Raw genomic sequence first — 22263 nt, 5'->3', positions numbered from 1 at the left:
GTGCTACAGATGGTTCACCATGAGCACATAAAGGTAAAGTAACACTGGAATTTTCTTTGCTTTAATAACCTTTTTTGTCCACTCTGACCCAGTGTGTCCCCTGCTTACAGTATAGCGTGCCGGTGGTTAAGTACGACAGGAACGGGTTTAGGCCTCATCTCCGGCAACTCATCTTCACCCAAGAAGCTGCCTACCTGGTCGAGGAGGCCAAGATCAAGCAGAGGATAGATTACAGCTCTCTGAAAGGTAACGAGTGAGACAATTAGACGAGACAAGCTCATTATTGATTTGAACTCTGTGGTGGCCTGTTCATGTGTGAAAATAATGTGTCGTGTGAAAATAATGTATCATGTGTAAAAATAATGTGTCATGTTTAAAAATAATGTGTCATGTGTGAAAATTATGTGTCGTGTGAAAATAATGTGTCGTGTGTGAAAATGATGTGTTGTGTGAAAGTAGTGTGTTTCGGGAAAATAATGTGTCATGTGTAAAAATAATGTGTTGTGTGTGAAAATGATGTGTCGTGTGAAAGTAATGTGTCGTGGGAAAATAATGTGTCGTGTGAAAGTAATGTGTCGTGGGAAAATAATGTGTCGTGTGAAAGTAATGTGTCGTACTTTTCACATTCAGAAGCAAGTTACTAGAATTAGAGTCTTGTTGTATCCAGTCTCCCTCATGGATTATTATTAATTTTTTTACTTTCATTAAGGTGAAGAAGACATAAACCTCAAGGTGCTACAGATGGTTCACCATGAGCACATCAAGGTAAAGTAACACTGGAATTTTCTTTGCTTTTTTGTCTACTCTGACCCAGTGTGTCCCCTGCTTACAGTATAGCGTGCCGGTGGTTAAGTACGACAGGAACGGGGTTTAGGCCTCATCTCCGGCAACTCATCTTCACCCAAGAAGCTGCCTACCTGGTCGAGGAGGCCAAGATCAAGCAGAGGATAGATTACAGCTCTCTGAAAGGTAACGAGTGAGACAATTAGACGAGACAAGCTCATTAACCCCAGTATCACAGGGAAAGCTACACACATGCTTTAAACCTGCTGACCTACCTGTGTGATAAATCACTGTTTAATATTGTGTGGAGCCCAAAACAAACAGTCAGTGTGTTGTTGTGCTAGTGCTACTTTAATCTGCATTGTGCTCTGTCACATTTTACCAGTCATTACAATTACTTCATGCGAATGACTGATTACACTCCGTGTCACTTGTGCCATCCATTACAGTAACTTGGTCTCACGGTTTGGTCATATGATCATAACGACATTTGTCCTAACAGTTACTCAGATCCATTGTGAAACCAACTCTTTCCTGAGTTTTCTTTCTGTCAAAAAGCCTTGTTAGCATTATCACATTATTCTACACAATTCAGTCACATGTTATCTTTATGTACACCACCCGTCCCAAATGTTTTGTTGGACCATCTTTAGCCCTGAATGCGGCACTCATTGACTGTGGCATCGTTTCAATAAACTTCTGCAATGTCACAACATTTATTCCTGTTCAGAGTTAAGAGTCGGCTCGCTGCACAAAGTCTTCTCCAGCACATCCCAGATTTTCAATGGAGTTAAGATTTGAACTCTGTGGTGGCCTGTTCATGTGTGAAAATAATGTGTCGTGTGAAAATAATGTGTCGTGTGAAAGTAATGTGTCGTACTTTTCACATTCATAAGCAAGTTACTAGAATTAGACTCTTGTTGTATCCAGTCTCCTCATGGATTATTATTAATTTTTTGACTTTCATTAAGGTGAAGAAGACATAAACCTCAAGGTGCTACAGATGGTTCACCATGAGCACATCAAGGTAAAGTAACACTGGAATTTTCTTTGCTTTTTTGTCCACTCTGACCCAGTGTGTCCCCTGCTTACAGTATAGCGTGCCGGTGGTTAAGTACGACAGGAACGGGTTTAGGCCTCGTCTCCGGCAACTCATCTTCACCCAAGAAGCTGCCTACCTGGTCGAGGTGGCCAAGATCAAGCAGAGGATAGATTACAGCTCTCTGAAAGGTAACGAGTGAGACAATTAGACGAGACAAGCTCATTAACCCCAGTATCACAGGGAAAGCTACACACATGCTTTAAACCTGCTGATCCACCTGTGTGAAAAGTCACTGTTTAATATTGTCTGGAGCCCAAAACCAACAGTCAGTGTGTTGTTGTGCTAGTGCTACTATAATCTGCATTGTGCTCTGTCACATTTTACCAGTCATTACAATTCATGCGAATGACTGATTAAACTCCGTGTGACGTGTGCCATCCATTACAGTAACTTGGTCTCAAGGTTTGGTCATATGATCATAACGACATTTGTCCTAACAGTTACTCAGATCCATTGTGAAACCAACTCTTTCCTGAGTTTTCTTGTGTGAAAGTAATGTGGTTCGGGAAAATAATGTGTCATGTGTAAAAATAATGTGTCGTGTGTGAAAATGATGTTTCGTGTGAAAGTAATGTGTCGTACTTTTCACATTCATAAGCAAGTTACTAGAATTAGACTCTTGTTGTATCCAGTCTCCCTCATGGATTATTATTAATTTTTTTACTTTCATTAAGGTGAAGAAGACATAAACCTCAAGGTGCTACAGATGGTTCACCATGAGCACATCAAGGTAAAGTAACACTGGAATTTTCTTTGTTTAATAACCTTTTTTGTCCACTCTGACCCAGTGTGTCTCCTGCTTACAGTAAAGCGTGCCGGTGGTTAAGTACGACAGGAACGGGTTTAGGCCTCGTCTCCGGCAACTCATCTTCACCCAAGAAGCTGCCTACCTGGTCGAGGAGGCCAAGATCAAGCAGAGGATAGATTACAGCTCTCTGAAAGGTAACGAGTGAGACAATTAGACGAGACAAGCTCATTAACCCCAGTATCACAGGGAAAGCTACACACATGCTTTAAACCTGCTGACCCACCTGTGTGATAAATCACTGTTTAATATTGTCTGGAGCCCAAAAGAAACAGTCAGTGTGTTGTTGTGCTAGTGCTACTATAATCTGCATTGTGCTCTGTCACATTTTACCAGTCATTACAATTCATGCGAATGACTGATTAAACTCCGTGTGACGTGTGCCATCCATTACAGTAACTTGGTCTCAAGGTTTGGTCATATGATCATAACGACATTTGTCCTAACAGTTACTCAGATCCATTGTGAAACCAACTCTTTCCTGAGTTTTCTTGTGTGAAAGTAATGTGTTTCGGGAAAATAATGTGTCATGTGTAAAAATAATGTGTCGTGTGTGAAAATGATGTGTCGTGTGAAAGTAATGTGTCGTACTTTTCACATTCATAAGCAAGTTACTAGAATTAGACTCTTGTTGTATCCAGTCTCCCTCATGGATTATTATTAATTTTTTTACTTTCATTAAGGTGAAGAAGACATAAACCTCAAGGTGCTACAGATGGTTCACCATGAGCACATAAAGGTAAAGTAACACTGGAATTTTCTTTGCTTTAATAACCTTTTTTGTCCACTCTGACCCAGTGTGTCCCCTGCTTACAGTATAGCGTGCCGGTGGTTAAGTACGACAGGAACGGGTTTAGGCCTCATCTCCGGCAACTCATCTTCACCCAAGAAGCTGCCTACCTGGTCGAGGAGGCCAAGATCAAGCAGAGGATAGATTACAGCTCTCTGAAAGGTAACGAGTGAGACAATTAGACGAGACAAGCTCATTATTGATTTGAACTCTGTGGTGGCCTGTTCATGTGTGAAAATAATGTGTCGTGTGAAAATAATGTATCATGTGTAAAAATAATGTGTCATGTGTAAAAATAATGTGTCATGTGTGAAAATGATGTGTCGTGTGAAAATAATGTGTCGTGTGTGAAAATGATGTGTTGTGTGAAAGTAGTGTGTTTCGGGAAAATAATGTGTCATGTGTAAAAATAATGTGTTGTGTGTGAAAATGATGTGTCGTGTGAAAGTAATGTGTCGTGGGAAAATAATGTGTCGTGTGAAAGTAATGTGTCGTGGGAAAATAATGTGTCGTGTGAAAGTAATGTGTCGTACTTTTCACATTCAGAAGCAAGTTACTAGAATTAGAGTCTTGTTGTATCCAGTCTCCCTCATGGATTATTATTAATTTTTTTACTTTCATTAAGGTGAAGAAGACATAAACCTCAAGGTGCTACAGATGGTTCACCATGAGCACATCAAGGTAAAGTAACACTGGAATTTTCTTTGCTTTTTTGTCCACTCTGATCCAGTGTGTCCCCTGCTTACAGTATAGTGTGCCGGTGGTTAAGTACGACAGGAACGGGGTTTAGGCCTCATCTCCGGCAACTCATCTTCACCCAAGAAGCTGCCTACCTGGTCGAGGAGGCCAAGATCAAGCAGAGGATAGATTACAGCTCTCTGAAAGGTAACGAGTGAGACAATTAGACGAGACAAGCTCATTAACCCCAGTATCACAGGGAAAGCTACACACATGCTTTAAACCTGCTGACCCACCTGTGTGATAAATCACTGTTTAATATTGTGTGGAGCCCAAAACAAACAGTCAGTGTGTTGTTGTGCTAGTGCTACTTTAATCTGCATTGTGCTCTGTCACATTTTACCAGTCATTACAATTACTTCATGCGAATGACTGATTACACTCCGTGTCACTTGTGCCATCCATTACAGTAACTTGGTCTCACGGTTTGGTCATATGATCATAACGACATTTGTCCTAACAGTTACTCAGATCCATTGTGAAACCAACTCTTTCCTGAGTTTTCTTTCTGTCAAAAAGCCTTGTTAGCATTATCACATTATTCTACACAATTCAGTCACATGTTATCTTTATGTACACCACCCGTCCCAAATGTTTTGTTGGACCATCTTTAGCCCTGAATGCGGCACTCATTGACTGTGGCATCGTTTCAATAAACTTCTGCAATGTCACAACATTTATTCCTGTTCAGAGTTAAGAGTCGGATCGCTGCACAAAGTCTTCTCCAGCACATCCCAGATTGTCAATGGAGTTAAGATTTGAACTCTGTGGTGGCCTGTTCATGTGTGAAAATAATGTGTCGTGTGAAAATAATGTGTCGTGTGAAAGTAATGTGTCGTACTTTTCACATTCATAAGCAAGTTACTAGAATTAGACTCTTGTTGTATCCAGTCTCCTCATGGATTATTATTAATTTTTTGACTTTCATTAAGGTGAAGAAGACATAAACCTCAAGGTGCTACAGATGGTTCACCATGAGCACATCAAGGTAAAGTAACACTGGAATTTTCTTTGCTTTAATAACCTTTTTTGTCCACTCTGACCCAGTGTGTCCCCTGCTTACAGTATAGCGTGCCGGTGGTTAAGTACGACAGGAACGGGTTTAGGCCTCGTCTCCGGCAACTCATCTTCACCCAAGAAGCTGCCTACCTGGTCGAGGAGGTCAAGATCAAGCAGAGGATAGATTACAGCTCTCTGAAAGGTAACGAGTGAGACAATTAGACGAGACAAGCTCCTTAACCCCAGTATCACAGGGAAAGCTACACACATGCTTTAAACCTGCTGACCCACCTGTGTGATAAATCACTGTTTAATATTGTCTGGAGCCCAAAACCAACAGTCAGTGTGTTGTTGTGCTAGTGCTACTATAATCTGCATTGTGCTCTGTCACATTTTACCAGTCATTACAATTCATGCGAATGACTGATTACACTCCGTGTGACGTGTGCCATCCATTACAGTAACTTGGTCTCAAGGTTTGGTCATATGATCATAACGACATTTGTCCTAACAGTTACTCAGATCCATTGTGAAACCAACTCTTTCCTGAGTTTTCTTGTGTGAAAGTAATGTGTTTCGGGAAAATAATGTGTCATGTGTAAAAATAATGTGTCGTGTGTGAAAATGATGTGTCGTGTGAAAGTAATGTGTCGTACTTTTCACATTCATAAGCAAGTTACTAGAATTAGACTCTTGTTGTATCCAGTCTCCCTCATGGATTATTATTAATTTTTTTACTTTCATTAAGGTGAAGAAGACATAAACCTCAAGGTGCTACAGATGGTTCACCATGAGCACATCAAGGTAAAGTAACACTGGAATTTTCTTTGCTTTAATAACCTTTTTTGTCCACTCTGACCCAGTGTGTCCCCTGCTTACAGTATAGCGTGCCGGTGGTTAAGTACGACAGGAACGGGTTTAGGCCTCATCTCCGGCAACTCATCTTCACCCAAGAAGCTGCCTACCTGGTCGAGGAGGCCAAGATCAAGCAGAGGATAGATTACAGCTCTCTGAAAGGTAACGAGTGAGACAATTAGACGAGACAAGCTCATTAACCCCAGTATCACAGGGAAAGCTACACACATGCTTTAAACCTGCTGATCCACCTGTGTGAAAAGTCACTGTTTAATATTGTCTGGAGCCCAAAACCAACAGTCAGTGTGTTGTTGTGCTAGTGCTACTATAATCTGCATTGTGCTCTGTCACATTTTTCCAGTCATTACAATTCATGCGAATGACTGATTAAACTCCGTGTGACGTGTGCCATCCATTACAGTAACTTGGTCTCAAGGTTTGGTCATATGATCATAACGACATTTGTCCTAACAGTTACTCAGATCCATTGTGAAACCAACTCTTTCCTGAGTTTTCTTGTGTGAAAGTAATGTGTTTCGGGAAAATAATGTGTCATGTGTAAAAATAATGTGTCGTGTGTGAAAATGATGTTTCGTGTGAAAGTAATGTGTCGTACTTTTCACATTCATAAGCAAGTTACTAGAATTAGACTCTTGTTGTATCCAGTCTCCCTCATGGATTATTATTAATTTTTTGACTTTCATTAAGGTGAAGAAGACATAAACCTCAAGGTGCTACAGATGGTTCACCATGAGCACATCAAGGTAAAGTAACACTGGAATTTTCTTTGTTTAATAACCTTTTTTGTCCACTCTGACCCAGTGTGTCTCCTGCTTACAGTATAGCGTGCCGGTGGTTAAGTACGACAGGAAAGGTTTAGGCCTCGTCTCCGGCAACTCATCTTCACCCAAGAAGCTGCCTACCTGGTCGAGGAGGCCAAGATCAAGCAGAGGATAGATTACAGCTCTCTGAAAGGTAACGAGTGAGACAATTAGACGAGACAAGCTCATTAACCCCAGTATCACAGGGAAAGCTTCACACATGCTTTAAACCTGCTGACCCACCTGTGTGATAAATCACTGTTTAATATTGTGTGGAGCCCAAAACCAACAGTCAGTGTGTTGTTGTGCTAGTGCTACTATAATCTGCATTGTGCTCTGTCACATTTTACCAGTCATTACAATTACTTCATGCGAATGACCGATTACACTCCATGTGACGTGTGCCATCCATTACAGTAACTTGGTCTCACGGTTTGGTCATATGATCATAACGACATTTGTCTCAGATCCATTGTGAAACCAATTCTTTCCTGAGTTTTCTTCCTGTCAAAAAGCCTTGTTAGCATTATCACATTATTCTACACAATTCAGTCACATGTTATCTTTATGTACACCACCCGTCCCAAATGTTTTGTTGGACCATCTTTAGCCCTGAATGCGGCACTCATTGACTGTGGCATCGTTTCAATAAACTTCTGCAATGTCACAACATTTATTCCTGTTCAGAGTTAAGAGTCGGATCGCTGCACAAAGTCTTCTCCAGCACATCCCAGATTTTCAATGGAGTTAAGATTTGAACTCTGTGGTGGCCTGTTCATGTGTGAAAATAATGTGTCGTGTGAAAATAATGTGTCGTGTGAAAGTAATGTGTCGTACTTTTCACATTCATAAGCAAGTTACTAGAATTAGACTCTTGTTGTATCCAGTCTCCTCATGGATTATTATTAATTTTTTGACTTTCATTAAGGTGAAGAAGACATAAACCTCAAGGTGCTACAGATGGTTCACCATGAGCACATCAAGGTAAAGTAACACTGGAATTTTCTTTGTTTAATAACCTTTTTTGTCCACTCTGACCCAGTGTGTCTCCTGCCTACAGTAAAGCGTGCCGGTGGTTAAGTACGACAGGAAAGGTTTAGGCCTCGTCTCCGGCAACTCATCTTCACCCAAGAAGCTGCCTACCTGGTCGAGGAGGCCAAGATCAAGCAGAGGATAGATTACAGCTCTCTGAAAGGTAACGAGTGAGACAATTAGACGAGACAAGCTCATTAACCCCAGTATCACAGGGAAAGCTTCACACATGCTTTAAACCTGCTGACCCACCTGTGTGATAAATCACTGTTTAATATTGTGTGGAGCCCAAAACCAACAGTCAGTGTGTTGTTGTGCTAGTGCTACTATAATCTGCATTGTGCTCTGTCACATTTTACCAGTCATTACAATTACTTCATGCGAATGACCGATTACACTCCATGTGACGTGTGCCATCCATTACAGTAACTTGGTCTCACGGTTTGGTCATATGATCATAACGACATTTGTCTCAGATCCATTGTGAAACCAATTCTTTCCTGAGTTTTCTTCCTGTCAAAAAGCCTTGTTAGCATTATCACATTATTCTACACAATTCAGTCACATGTTATCTTTATGTACACCACCCGTCCCAAATGTTTTGTTGGACCATCTTTAGCCCTGAATGCGGCACTCATTGACTGTGGCATCGTTTCAATAAACTTCTGCAATGTCACAACATTTATTCCTGTTCAGAGTTAAGAGTCGGATCGCTGCACAAAGTCTTCTCCAGCACATCCCAGATTTTCAATGGAGTTAAGATTTGAACTCTGTGGTGGCCTGTTCATGTGTGAAAATAATGTGTCGTGTGAAAATAATGTGTCGTGTGAAAGTAATGTGTCGTACTTTTCACATTCATAAGCAAGTTACTAGAATTAGACTCTTGTTGTATCCAGTCTCCTCATGGATTATTATTAATTTTTTGACTTTCATTAAGGTGAAGAAGACATAAACCTCAAGGTGCTACAGATGGTTCACCATGAGCACATCAAGGTAAAGTAACACTGGAATTTTCTTTGTTTAATAACCTTTTTTGTCCACTCTGACCCAGTGTGTCCCCTGCTTACAGTATAGCGTGCCGGTGGTTAAGTACGACAGGAACGGGTTTAGGCCTCGTCTCCGGCAACTCATCTTCACCCAAGAAGCTGCCTACCTGGTCGAGGAGGTCAAGATCAAGCAGAGGATAGATTACAGCTCTCTGAAAGGTAACGAGTGAGACAATTAGACGAGACAAGCTCCTTAACCCCAGTATCACAGGGAAAGCTACACACATGCTTTAAACCTGCTGACCCACCTGTGTGATAAATCACTGTTTAATATTGTCTGGAGCCCAAAACCAACAGTCAGTGTGTTGTTGTGCTAGTGCTACTATAATCTGCATTGTGCTCTGTCACATTTTACCAGTCATTACAATTCATGCGAATGACTGATTACACTCCGTGTGACGTGTGCCATCCATTACAGTAACTTGGTCTCAAGGTTTGGTCATATGATCATAACGACATTTGTCCTAACAGTTACTCAGATCCATTGTGAAACCAACTCTTTCCTGAGTTTTCTTGTGTGAAAGTAATGTGTTTCGGGAAAATAATGTGTCATGTGTAAAAATAATGTGTCGTGTGTGAAAATGATGTGTCGTGTGAAAGTAATGTGTCGTACTTTTCACATTCATAAGCAAGTTACTAGAATTAGACTCTTGTTGTATCCAGTCTCCCTCATGGATTATTATTAATTTTTTTACTTTCATTAAGGTGAAGAAGACATAAACCTCAAGGTGCTACAGATGGTTCACCATGAGCACATCAAGGTAAAGTAACACTGGAATTTTCTGTGCTTTAATAACCTTTTTTGTCCACTCTGACCCAGTGTGTCCCCTGCTTACAGTAAAGCGTGCCGGTGGTTAAGTACGACAGGAACGGGTTTAGGCCTCGTCTCCGGCAACTCATCTTCACCCAAGAAGCTGCCTACCTGGTCGAGGAGGCCAAGATCAAGCAGAGGATAGATTACAGCTCTCTGAAAGGTAACGAGTGAGACAATTAGACGAGACAAGCTCATTATTGATTTGAACTCTGTGGTGGCCTGTTCATGTGTGAAAATAATGTGTCGTGTGAAAATAATGTATCATGTGTAAAAATAATGTGTCATGTGTAAAAATAATGTGTCACGTGTGAAAATGACGTGTCATGTTTAAAAATAATGTGTCATGTGTGAAAATTATGTGTCGTGTGAAAATAATGTGTCGTGTGTGAAAATAATGTGTCGTGTGTGAAAATGATGTGTCGTGTGAAAGTAATGTGTCGTGGGAAAATAATGTGTCGTGTGAAAGTAATGTGTCGTACTTTTCACATTCATAAGCAAGTTACTAGAATTAGACTCTTGTTGTATCCAGTCTCCCTCATGGATTATTATTAATTTTTTTACTTTCATTAAGGTGAAGAAGACATAAACCTCAAGGTGCTACAGATGGTTCACCATGAGCACATCAAGGTAAAGTAACACTGGAATTTTCTTTGTTTAATAACCTTTTTTGTCCACTCTGACCCAGTGTGTCCCCTGCTTACAGTAAAGCGTGCCGGTGGTTAAGTACGACAGGAACGGGTTTAGGCCTCGTCTCCGGCAACTCATCTTCACCCAAGAAGCTGCCTACCTGGTCGAGGAGGCCAAGATCAAGCAGAGGATAGATTACAGCTCTCTGAAAGGTAACGAGTGAGACAATTAGACGAGACAAGCTCATTAACCCCAGTATCACAGGGAAAGCTACACACATGCTTTAAACCTGCTGACCCACCTGTGTGATAAATCACTGTTTAATATTGTCTGGAGCCCAAAACAAACAGTCAGTGTGTTGTTGTGCTAGTGCTACTATAATCTGCATTGTGCTCTGTCACATTTTACCAGTCATTACAATTACTTCATGCGAATGACTGATTACACTCCGTGTGACGTGTGCCATCCATCACAGTAACTTGGTCTCAAGGTTTGGTCATATGATCATAACGACATTTGTCCTAACAGTTACTCAGATCCATTGTGAAACCAACTCTTTCCTGAGTTTTCTTCCTGTCAAAAAGCCTTGTTAGCATTATCACATTATTCTACACAATTCAGTCACATGTTATCTTTATGTACACCACCCGTCCCAAATGTTTTGTTGGACCATCTTTAGCCCTGAATGCGGCACTCATTGACTGTGGCATCGTTTCAATAAACTTCTGCAATGTCACAACATTTATTCCTGTTCAGAGTTAAGAGTCAGATCACTGCACAAAGTCTTCTCCAGCACATCCCAGATTGTCAATGGAGTTAAGATTTGAACTCTGTGGTGGCCTGTTCATGTGTGAAAATAATGTGTCGTGTGAAAATAATGTGTCGTGTGAAAGTAATGTGTCGTACTTTTCACATTCATAAGCAAGTTACTAGAATTAGACTCTTGTTGTATCCAGTCTCCTGGATCATGGATTATTATTAATTTTTTGACTTTCATTAAGGTGAAGAAGACATAAACCTCAAGGTGCTACAGATGGTTCACCATGAGCACATCAAGGTAAAGTAACACTGGAATTTTCTTTGCTTTAATAACCTTTTTTGTCCACTCTGACCCAGTGTGTCCCCTGCTTACAGTATAGCGTGCCGGTGGTTAAGTACGACAGGAATGGGTTTAGGCCTCGACTCCAGCAACTCATCTTCACCCAAGAAGCTGCCTACCTGGTTGAGGAGGCCAAGATCAAGCAGAGGATAGATTACAGCTCTCTGAAAGGTAACGAGTGAGACAATTAGACGAGACAAGCTCATTATTGATTTGAACTCTGTGGTGGCCTGTTCATGTGTGAAAATAATGTGTCGTGTGAAAATAACGTGTCATGTGTTAAAATAATGTGTCATGTGTTAAAATAATGTGTCATGTGTGGTAATGATGTGTCATGTTTAAAAATAATGTGTCTTGTGTGAAAATTATGTGTCGTGTGAAAATAATGTGTCGTGTGTGAAAATGATGTGTTATGTGAAAATAATGTATCATGTGTAAAAATAATGTGTCGTGGGAAAATAATGTTACATGCTGCCTGAACTGCACTTTAACAATTTGAGCTAGATGAAACCTAGCATTGTCATCTTGGAATATGTTTGTGCCACCAGGGACCAGAAGTCATTCAGTATTCATCATTTGACCCTTCTGAAACAGATTAACATCTTTTCCATGACCACAGGATGTGTCTTCTGACCTGGTTGTTTGAGAAATGAGAAGCTACTCACTGCATCAGTTTGGGTTAAACAAATTGTTGTTAGCTGAAAAATAATCATCCATGCAGTAACCAATATGATGCTCTTACCTATTTGCTTAGTTAAATCAAGGTGGTGACTTTTATTTGACTGAGCAGTGCATGTCTTTTTTTAAATATGTGACATTTTAGAAATAAAAAAAAAAGAAGTGCAATGCAGTTTAAGCAGCAGCGTCTAAGGACACAGCAACTGGAGTTTAAGTGATTATGTGACTCTGATCCCGACAGCACAGACTTAAATCCGTCCTGCACCTTTAACTGCAGCTAAGCCAAGGACAGTGCAACAGCTTCTTACAGCTATAAATCGTACAGCTTTGCTAGTAATCCGTGTTAAGTACTATATCAATCAATGTTTAGGCATTATCTTCTTCAGAATAAGAAGACAAATGGTCATGTACTATGTTGGAATAATGTGTTTGTAGGTCTCTTCACTTCTAATAGTTTAGTATATTTAAAGTTAGCACAAGACATCAAAAATATACATGCTTTATTTGGCTAATTTCAGTATAAAGGCAGAGTAGCTTAATGTTAAATTAATGTTATGTTATGTTATGTTGTTAAGTGATTATTTGTTAAGACAAATGTGCAGTCTCGTTTTGGTGTAAAGTTGCATCTTTATTTTAATGCTTTAAAAATAAAGTGAATAGCCAGCATGAGTTTCTAAGACTCTGATATAAACTGTAAAACATATTAGGGGAATAATCAGATTGGCACTAACTGATACTGTAGATGGTCAAAGGTGGTCATGTGAGGAGAGACACTGCTGAATCTGTTATTATGACCTCTGGTTGATGATTAAACTGCTGTTTGTAATTACCTGTCACTAAAGGGTCAAGGTTTAAATAAAAATGCTGAGTATATCTAACTGGGACAAAACTATACAAGCAGCCAAGAACGTGTAGTACACGCTTTGGCTGACACCTCACTCTGTCAAGATGGAAAGATTCACTGCATTAATATTTGCCCTCCTGGTTTTGTGTGTCTGCGGGACATGTGGTAAGTACTGACAAACCTCTAAAATATCACATTTTATATAAACTCATATGCATTATGTGTCACACTTCAAATACTATTTAATGCTGTGTTACTTGAAGTTAGATGAGATGATCAATGTTATATTTAGGTGTACACTGAAGTGATGGGATGTAGAAACTGACTAAATGGTTTATTGTTTGTAAGATTTCAGGATATTTTGTGTAAAGGATCAAACTGAGAATGTAACTGTTGAGCACATTTCAATTTATCAGTTGGCTAACTGATGTCTGACTTAAAATACTCTTATGCATTAAATGCTAAATGAGACTCAACGCCCTCTTTCTTTATTTCAACAGGACAGACATGTGAAGGAAACTGTGGGAATAAACCAGACGGCTGTTCATGCCATCCAACGTGTACGTCTCTGAAAAACTGCTGCACAGACTATAGAGAGTACTGTGTGGAAATCTTTCCTTATTCTGGGTCCATGTTTGGAGGGACAGATTTTGCTGTTCTTGATGCAAGTTTCAATGAGAGTTCTCAGATAATATGCAGGTAAAACTTTCCTAAACACCTCAGTGTTTTACTTTTTCTAAAACTATTCTGATTATACTAATTTCTTGATCATGGTTAAATGAAAAATATTTACAAGAATGAAGCTGAATGAATTGAACTGAAGAATTATATTTTAGCACAGTAGCTGACTGATTATTCTTCTTTAATGGCAGGTTCAACAACAATATTAATACTGTGGGGTATGTGGATGAAAACAGTAGAGGCCATTGTATCTCCCCACTGTTGTATGAAACAGGATGGATTCCTCTGCAAATCTCCTCAGACAATGGGGCTACATACAACAGAGTTGGGTCCTGGCTTTCAGGTTCAAACAATGTTTTTTTATTAGAATAACCTAAAAACTGCTTCTTCTACTTCAACAATCTGTCATTTGATGATGAAACAACATTAATTTCTGATTTGTATGATTAAAATATAGTACACACGGGCAAGTTAGGCCTCCAGTTCAAGGCGATGCAGATCAACTCAACAAAATGGCAGTACTATGGTACACCTAATGTTGGAGGAACTCTCCAGATGATATGGAACACCTCTTTGGTCAAAGCTGACAGGGTCAACATTGAGCTCTGGGGATACAGGGAGACAGGTGAGAAAGTATGTAATGTATATGCACTCAGTAACTCCCACTTTTACTCAGTTTTTAATTTGTAATATGTGTCTCTGTAGGAGAGCCCTATTCAGACTATTGGCAGGGTGAGTGGACATATCTATACTCACTTGCAAAGGATCAACCCAACAGTGGCTCCTTTAGCTTTTTGCCCAAACCAGCGGAGAATGGCTTCTCAAGCTGGGAGCTCGGCTCGGTGCGTGTCAGCTCCAGCAACTACTCTGATGGCATGTGGTGCGTATTCATTCAGAGGAAAAAACCTCAAAAGATCATTACGAGTCATTCATAAAGTCTGAATCATCAAAGCGATGGGAAAAACTGGGAACATGAAATCAGCTGTGTGTTAATTTAGGAACGTGCAAGCAGTATGGACTGAGGATCACGCTCTAGCCTGGCACCTGGAGGAGAAGTTCAGGCAGAACTCAGCAGCGTGGGCCCTGGAGAAATGTTTAGCATGGGACCAGCTGGAAAATGAGCTGCCCAACTTCCTCACTGAGATCATAGACTGCCCCTGCACCCTGGCTCAAGCGAGAGCGGACACAGGGAGGTTTCATGTAAGTGTGAAGAGAAGCCAATTTCTTTGTGGTTGCACTTTCTTGCAGTGAATATAAAATATAAAAGTAATACGACACTGATGAACTTCACAAAGAGGTCAGAGTATAGAAATTGTATCTTATCTGCTTGATGAAAATATATAATGACTTTATGTGGCTTTATCCCTCTGCTGGTGATTATTTTTTAACAGTCTCCTTTAATTTATTTTTTAAATTAAATATTAAAATTAATGAGAATACTGTAATTATACCCATGAACTGTAGTTTACACATGAACCCAGTGAACTGCATGACACGGACTCTGTGTCTCTATCCTCAGACTGACTATGGCTGTGACATAGAGAAAGGCAGTGTGTGTACCTACCACCCCGGGAGTGTTCACTGTGTGAGGGCCATACAAGCCAGGTGAGTTATTGTGACATTACATTTCATTTTAAATTCTACAAAATACAATTACCTCATCTGTGATCTGTGATACATTTGTATAATAATGAGTAATAATACAGTGATACAGTAAAGGACAACTTTCAGTTTCATCAACACAGAAAAAAGAGTAAATTCATTCTGAACACCTCTCCTAATTTATCAACATTAACATTTTGTGAATAATAAATACAGAAAATTGCACTGTTCTTCTCTTCCTGTGTTTATTCTTATACTGCCCTGATAGTTTTGGCTGCCAGTTTCTTTTTTTTTTTTTTTAAGGTATAATCTTATCACTACTACCTCGCCCTGACAGTAAATAGTAGTAATAAAGACCATTCCTGTCTAGCCCAGCCTATGGTAAATACTCAAATTTAATTATTACATGGGGAGCAGTAAATGCCTGTCATTGTTGGTGATCCTCTGACCTTTTCTCTTATGTGATGTAAGGTTAAGATTTGAGATTTTGAGTGGATTAATAACCATTAAACCTTTATGATGTAAGCTGATATGGTCATCGTAAGGGAAGTCCGTCCTCACAGACGGACATACTAACCACTAGCTGTAACCAAAAAACTGCATTACGCTTTTGGCAGCAGCTGAGTTCACTGTTCTAATGAGCAATGTTTGGAAATCTATCAACAGTCCAAAGTATGCAGCAGGACAACAGTGTTGTTACGACAGCACTGGTGCTCAGGTCTTGACAGCAGACTCGATTGGGGGTAGTACTCCAGACCGAGCACATGACTGGGGCTCACCTCCCTACAAGAAACCTCCTCGAATTCCCGGGCAATCCCACTGGGTGTACGATGTCCTGAGCTTCTACTACTGCTGCCTGTGGTCTGACAACTGCCACTACTACTTCAAACACCGGCCGTCCAGTGACTGCAGGCGTTACCAGTCGCCCAGCTCAGGTGAGTGAACCATTAGTAAAAAAACAGTTTACGTGTTTCTCCAGGTAACTGTACATTGTTAAGTCTTCTTTTTATATTCTGCCAGCTGTGGTGTTTGGAGATCCCCACATCATAACATTTGACGGTGTCAGCTACTCTTTTAACGGTAAAGGAGAATATACTCTGTTGACCTCTGCAGAGAAACAGCTGATAATCCAGGGCAGAACAGAGGCTGTGAATGGTGAGCTGCTCCAGGCTTTGAAATGTAACTTACTGTATATTTAAGACATATGTGGTCTGCATGTATTCTAATATATTTTCCTTTGTCATTGATCTGATTTTCTCATTAGGAACCACAATAAAAGCAACAAAGTTATCGGCTGTGGCCATGAAAGAAGCATCCTCCGATGTTATTGAGGTGCGTCTGGTCAGCGATCAAAGTAGCCTTGAAGTTCTGAAGAATCAAAAAATCCTCTCGTTTACTGAGCAGAGCTGGATGGACCTGCAAGGTGAGACTCTGATTCACTTTACTGCTCATGATGAAGTCACTGATGAGTTTTTATAATCGTACTAAATCCCTCTTGCAGGTGTGTTCGTGTTCTCTCCTACCTCTTCAAATGTGACTGTGATGTTCCCCTCTGGAGCCGGTGTCGAAGCGCGACTAAGAGAAGGAACCATCACAGTCACTGTGCTCCTGCCAGAGGAGTTCAAAGACTCCACTCTGGGACTGTTGGGAAAGATGAATCACGATGCCACAGATGACCTCGTTCTTAGCAACGGTCAACTTGTGCAGAACCACAGTAATCCAGAGGAGCTGTTCAGCTTCGGGGCTGGCTGTAAGACATTAAACCCCAAATTATTGTTAAAAATTCATGTTTTCATCTCATATGTTTATGATGTGTGCATTTTACCATATAATTAAGACTGTGTTCTTTCACCATGACTTGGATTATGTGATACAGTATTTACGATTTAATACCAACATATTGAGAAACAACATTCGGCTAATGATTCAATGTGGTAACAAGCCTAGTGAAGGCTAACATTAGCTTTAACTGTGTGTTTTACTTCTGTTTAAAGTCAGAATTTAAGTTGTGGTTATAAGTACATTCATAAATTTAATGAAATGTACCAAAACATCACTAGGGCCTTTTGCAACACAATTTCTTTGTCATACTGCTTCCTGTTTTGGGTCACATCCCCTTCCTTTTACCCTTTAGTGGAAAAACCCACTTCTCCTTCTGTCTTTTCATGCACAGACCAGCTATTTGCATTTCACAAATACTGCACATGCTCATTTTATGAAATGTCAGCAGATATTTTTGCTGTGCTTTCACTGAAATTTCATTGACATGTGCTAACGGTTTCGCTCTGTTTTTCTGTTACAGGGGCCGTCACCATCAACTCCACCTTGTTCACATATGATTCAGATTATCTTTTGGACACATATTATTATGCTCCCAAACATGACCCCAGTTTTATTCCAGTGTTTTCTGTCAGCGAGAGTCAGGATGATCCATTAGCCAATCAGGCATCTGAGATATGCTCTGGAGAGGGTTCTCAGTTCTGTAGGTATGAGAAAGAAACCTTTATCTACATTCACCCTTTATTATAACAAATAAGTTGACTATTATGGCACGTTTTATAAGGTAGAGCTGAAATGACCAGCGGATTAATTGATGATCTATTTTGATCTTTTTTATTATTTTTATCATTTCCATTTTTCTAGAAGTTGCATTGTGTCAAAGGTCATGATGTATCTTCGTTATCGAATGTTATGCAAATGCAGCTTATTTTGACTGTCAGTAAAAATCATTATGTAAAGTGAAGCAAATTATTGTCTGATTATTGATTTCCTCTGTACTGTAGGTATGATATCCTCGTAGGTCGTAGTCCAAGAATGGGAAATGCTACCAGAGTGTCTTTCCGGAGCCACATTTCTCTTGTTGATGATCTACAGCCAGGTGTGTATATAATGAATAAGTCTAAGAAAATGTCCAATGACTATAAAGTTCAGCCTCTACTTGATTTCACCATGTTACCATTGTTATACATGGATTCTGCAGTGACTTCCTGTGGATGGCTCTCGCCACCAACTAATGGCAAAAAGGACGGGACTACTTATTTACAAGGAGCTAAGGTGCAGCTTTCCTGTGATGATGGCTACACCCTCAAAGGATCCACAGAGCGCACATGCCAGGAGAATGGCCTGTGGTCTGGAACAGAGACGAGCTGCGTGGCTCCCAGTATGAATAAATGACGAAATCCAACTTGTGATGATTTTGATATTTACAAATCGTGTGCAAGCATCTTCATTTGATCATGCTTGTGTGTGTGTGCATGTCGGTTTTTTGTGTGCATCATTTGATTGACCAAATCAGCTCTGAAATTAAATACAAAGAAAATGAAATCACAGAAGAATGAAAAAAAATCACCTTTGTATGTTAAGTACACAATATACTAATGTCACCCTACACATATTAAGGATAAAATATACACTTAGTCAAGGAAATCTTATTCTGTCTGCTGCAGATTTGCATGGAAACACATAAGATTACCACAGGATATAAGTGGTTAGTGGGATATGAGCATGGATTTAGTAGACTGCTTATTTTCCTGTGAAACACCCACATCTGCTAATACAGGGTGTATTATTGTCATAATTGATAAAACTACATATGTTCAATGGTACCAAAAGAAAAAAACCTAACTTTTTGAAGGGTCCAAAACTGGACTAAATTTGACATTAGTGAATGTGACTGTTTTTAAACATGTTTCAATCTGGACCTAAGTGATGGCAATAAATCTAACCAGATTCAGACTTGATTAAATGCTATAGAGCCCCTCCCTACTTTTTAGTAGTAGTACCACACTCTAGTCCACACATAAAACATTCAGCATCAGGGTTATCAATTTAAATCTGGCTGAGGGCGTTTGCGGCATGTTCTCATGTTGATTTTATTTCAGTGTTAATACATTTTTGTCATATTTCAGGTAACCTCACAGGAATTGTGGTTGGTTCGGTCATTGGAGCAGTGACACTGATTTTAATAATAACCACAATCGTACTCCTCTCCAAAAAACAAAAGAAAAGGTGCAGTATGTGTTTTTCTGTAGGATTATATTTCTAAAATGAATTAATTGATTTACTAAGGTTTGACAGACAGGTTGTGTATGTGTTTTTCTGCTAAGAAATGAAAGTCATTTTTCACGTATGATTAACCATTTTCCCCTTTTTCATTTCAGAAAAGCTGCACGTTCACAGGAAGGACTGACAAATGAGGGCTTCTAATCAGTAAACCTGTTTTATTGTCATAAAGTAAATGTTCACATCTTCCACTCCTGACACATGAAACCTTTTAAAATGAATGCATATGTAAATGCTACAGAGACTTATTTTGGTTCTGCATGTTTAAAAACTACTGCCAGGCTAAAATCACAAAGGTTTGAGCAAAAGTCCCTGTGAAGAGTAGCTGCACCATTGCTGTTCATGTGCCTGCATACACTCCTTCTCCCAACCCAGCTCAAGTTTGCAACAAACTTTGTCATATAGCTGCATACTTGTGCAAAAACTCGCAATAACAACTAAACTAGCAGTATACATTTTGCTAATAGTACAGTGTAGCTTAATTTACCAGCATCATTTGTATTTATTATGTACTTACTCCGAATTACTGATCACTTGTCATTGATACTATATTTCTACCACATATTTTTAAACTCACTATTTATCTGTATAATATTTTAGACTAATGCTGCTTGAAAGGCTACAGATATTGCATATTTAATAAATACCATTCCTCTCCAATGGCAAACGGCTCGTTGATTTATTTCTCTAAAGCATGTTTCATTATTTGTTCAATATGACAACCTGTCACTGTAAAATTCCTCACCAGCTCTCCACTGCGTCAGTCTTTCAATCTATCACTTTGTCCTGGAAGTAAACATGTTTTTAATATTCTGATATCCCCTACGAATTCATATCAAATCCATGTTTGTTTGGTCTCAGGTTTGCATTCGGTCTTCGGTGGACTGTGTTTACTGCTTACTGTTGTTTACTGTGCGAGTCTGAATGTACGTGCTGTTCCCTCACATAACACAAGGCTGTGGACAAAGAGCACCAGTATGTGACAAGACTGCAGAGGCCGCTCCTGAATAAACTGTCTGCTTGCTGCTTCCAGAGTCATTCTCCAACAACTTGCCACAGACACTCCAGAGATATAAATACAAGTAATTAGCATTATCCTCTCCTGGTCCCAGGGCAACGGAGGAGTAACACCCCAGATCATGACCCATCAAGTCACCCTCACCGCTTATATCACACTTTCTGCTAGACAAGTGTTAAAATGAATGAGTATATAAAGTGAGAGAGCGGAACGCCACAGATGCCAAAACAACCTTGTCTTCAGTCTTCATGTTCATTTTCTGTTAGTGTTTGAGAATCAAGACACAGCTGCTGTATTGTTTAGTCTCCAGGTCATCAATCTACACTTGTCTTTTAGGGTGGAGCCACAAGCTTTGCTGTTTTCCTTCCTTCTTTCTGAGTGTATTCTCTAGGTTATGGGTGAACAAAATAAAATATTATCTCGTCCCATTTTCTGCCGCGACGTGGGCTGGGATCCTTTCCCAAACTGGACACAGCCGAGTCGCATTTTTGCGCAAGACTTTGGGCTCCCGCCTTTCCTGGAGCCTTGTGATGTGCACTGGATAGACTGGGCGAAGAAGAGACTGGCATCGTTCTCTTGGCCAGGGTACACACATAGTCCCCTCTTGCCTCCATTCAGTGGTCAGCACCATGCAGCGTTGAACCAAAAGGGTCCAAGTGGAGTGTCAGAGATCCAAACAGGGCAGGGCAGCTGGAAAATTCACCTGGATGTCAACCACTTCTCACCTGAAGAGATTACAATCACAACCAAGGACGGCTACTTGCAAATATCAGGTACTCCACAGTCATATTCTGAATGATCACTGAGTAGATTTCAATCATATCAATTTTCTGACAAATGAGCAAATGCACCACATTCAGTTTGTCCTGTCAAATTTATCATGGTGTATAATTACACTGTTGAAATTATTTCTATATTTACTTTTAAGGAAATCATGAAGAAAGGCAAGATGACCATGAGATAGTCTCAAGATGCTTCACTCGAAAATATAAGTAAGTTGTCTTTTGGAATATAAAGACAGAAATGTAATGTTGTTCCTAAATTGGTATGTACGGACGGCAAATATTATCAATTGGTTAAACTGGACTGTCAACAGAGAGATATACAAATAGAAGACACAAAGAACAGTTTATTCACCTATGTACAATAATGCAGATGTCTTGACTTGATCCTAGTTGTCTACACTTATTAAAGGTTGCCACTGGGAGTTGACTTACAGCACATCAGCTCTTCGCTGTCTGGTGATGGAGTCCTGTCAGTGGAGGCCTCTGTCCCTGGAACATCCGCCAGTGACCCGGCTAACGAGATTGTCATCCCTGTTCAGATCAGACAGAAGCAGGATGGCGAAAAATGAAACCAGCGAGCAGAAAATGACACAACTAGCAGATTATAGCAATGACTTCAAAATAAAAAACTAAATAAATAATTTTACTGCTCAGTAAAATTGATTCACTGCAGCAACAAGGTTATATTTCTGCCATTAGACACTGACTAAGTCTGTAATTCATTATCACTAGTACAACTCATCGGTGTAAAGCTGAGCTGACTTAGAAAATTAGCACTTACGTCAGCATGATGTGGCATTTTAAATACAATGTGGTTTGTAGTTATTCACACATTCACACAACCATTCAAAACAATGTTAGACAAAATGTACGTCAAATATGTCTGCAGCAGATAACCTGAAGCTTATGTGTCACAGAGAAATCTAACTCTATTTATAGAAATAATACTTGAGTTTTGTGCATTATTGTGTTGTACAGCCGCACAAGTGAAGCTGTCCTGATAGTACAGTATATAACCTTAATAAATGTATATCATTTTTCCTTTAGAGTCTTCCTTTACTCAAGTAATAACCATTTAAGTC

General features: G+C 39.8%; 4 protein-coding genes across 4 annotated transcripts; all 4 read left to right on the top strand.

Annotated features, from left to right (window-relative positions):
- The first annotated feature begins 4283 nt into the window (after nucleotides 1-4283).
- Nucleotides 4284-7893, top strand: LOC113159520 (unconventional myosin-Ic-like). Its single transcript, XM_026356250.1, has 8 exons — nucleotides 4284-4365; nucleotides 5151-5206; nucleotides 5284-5419; nucleotides 5966-6021; nucleotides 6099-6234; nucleotides 6781-6836; nucleotides 6913-7047; nucleotides 7822-7893. Exons 2-7 carry the CDS (start codon nucleotides 5183-5185, stop codon nucleotides 7027-7029), a joined length of 525 nt encoding a protein of 174 aa, XP_026212035.1. The 5' UTR covers nucleotides 4284-4365; nucleotides 5151-5182; the 3' UTR covers nucleotides 7030-7047; nucleotides 7822-7893.
- Nucleotides 7894-8001: 108 nt separating this feature from the next.
- LOC113159718 (unconventional myosin-Ih-like) lies at nucleotides 8002-9748 on the top strand. Its single transcript, XM_026356573.1, has 4 exons — nucleotides 8002-8088; nucleotides 8863-8918; nucleotides 8995-9130; nucleotides 9677-9748. The coding sequence occupies exons 2-4, from the start codon at nucleotides 8895-8897 to the stop codon at nucleotides 9739-9741; spliced, it is 225 nt and encodes a 74-aa protein (XP_026212358.1). The 5' UTR covers nucleotides 8002-8088; nucleotides 8863-8894; the 3' UTR covers nucleotides 9742-9748.
- A 3352-nt stretch (nucleotides 9749-13100) lies between these two features.
- Nucleotides 13101-20085, top strand: LOC113158121 (sushi domain-containing protein 2). Its single transcript, XM_026353822.1, has 16 exons — nucleotides 13101-13198; nucleotides 13534-13732; nucleotides 13906-14057; nucleotides 14172-14339; nucleotides 14420-14594; nucleotides 14713-14914; nucleotides 15234-15319; nucleotides 15983-16251; nucleotides 16337-16471; nucleotides 16581-16739; nucleotides 16818-17066; nucleotides 17619-17802; nucleotides 18100-18194; nucleotides 18297-18476; nucleotides 19225-19324; nucleotides 19477-20085. Exons 1-16 carry the CDS (start codon nucleotides 13138-13140, stop codon nucleotides 19520-19522), a joined length of 2460 nt encoding a protein of 819 aa, XP_026209607.1. The 5' UTR covers nucleotides 13101-13137; the 3' UTR covers nucleotides 19523-20085.
- A 684-nt stretch (nucleotides 20086-20769) lies between these two features.
- On the top strand, nucleotides 20770-21822 carry LOC113159241 (heat shock protein beta-1-like). The gene is made up of 3 exons (XM_026355839.1): nucleotides 20770-21169; nucleotides 21325-21388; nucleotides 21591-21822. The coding sequence occupies exons 1-3, from the start codon at nucleotides 20791-20793 to the stop codon at nucleotides 21748-21750; spliced, it is 603 nt and encodes a 200-aa protein (XP_026211624.1). The 5' UTR covers nucleotides 20770-20790; the 3' UTR covers nucleotides 21751-21822.
- The last annotated feature ends 441 nt before the right edge of the window (nucleotides 21823-22263 follow it).

This window comes from Anabas testudineus, chromosome 12 (genome assembly GCF_900324465.2).
Source record: "Anabas testudineus chromosome 12, fAnaTes1.2, whole genome shotgun sequence".
NCBI classification, from domain to species: domain Eukaryota; kingdom Metazoa; phylum Chordata; class Actinopteri; order Anabantiformes; family Anabantidae; genus Anabas; species Anabas testudineus.
This window is presented reverse-complemented; position numbering and strand designations above follow the sequence as displayed.

Excerpts from the sequence above, each read along its gene's own strand:
- LOC113159520 (XM_026356250.1), top strand. The coding sequence starts at position 5,183 with ATGGTTCACCATGAGCACATCAAG. Across the intron at positions 5,420-5,965 it reads AGATTACAGCTCTCTGAAAG|GTGAAGAAGACATAAACCTC; the intron begins GTAACGAGTGAG and ends ACTTTCATTAAG. Across the intron at positions 6,235-6,780 it reads AGATTACAGCTCTCTGAAAG|GTGAAGAAGACATAAACCTC; the intron begins GTAACGAGTGAG and ends ACTTTCATTAAG.
- LOC113159718 (XM_026356573.1), top strand. The coding sequence starts at position 8,895 with ATGGTTCACCATGAGCACATCAAG. Across the intron at positions 8,919-8,994 it reads TTCACCATGAGCACATCAAG|TATAGCGTGCCGGTGGTTAA; the intron begins GTAAAGTAACAC and ends CCCTGCTTACAG. Across the intron at positions 9,131-9,676 it reads AGATTACAGCTCTCTGAAAG|GTGAAGAAGACATAAACCTC; the intron begins GTAACGAGTGAG and ends ACTTTCATTAAG.
- LOC113158121 (XM_026353822.1), top strand. The coding sequence starts at position 13,138 with ATGGAAAGATTCACTGCATTAATATTTGCCCTCCTGGTTTTGTGTGTC. Across the intron at positions 14,595-14,712 it reads AACTACTCTGATGGCATGTG|GAACGTGCAAGCAGTATGGA; the intron begins GTGCGTATTCAT and ends GTGTTAATTTAG. Across the intron at positions 17,803-18,099 it reads GAGGGTTCTCAGTTCTGTAG|GTATGATATCCTCGTAGGTC; the intron begins GTATGAGAAAGA and ends TCTGTACTGTAG.
- LOC113159241 (XM_026355839.1), top strand. The coding sequence starts at position 20,791 with ATGGGTGAACAAAATAAAATATTATCTCGTCCCATTTTCTGCCGCGAC. Across the intron at positions 21,170-21,324 it reads CGGCTACTTGCAAATATCAG|GAAATCATGAAGAAAGGCAA; the intron begins GTACTCCACAGT and ends TTTACTTTTAAG. Across the intron at positions 21,389-21,590 it reads TGCTTCACTCGAAAATATAA|GTTGCCACTGGGAGTTGACT; the intron begins GTAAGTTGTCTT and ends CACTTATTAAAG.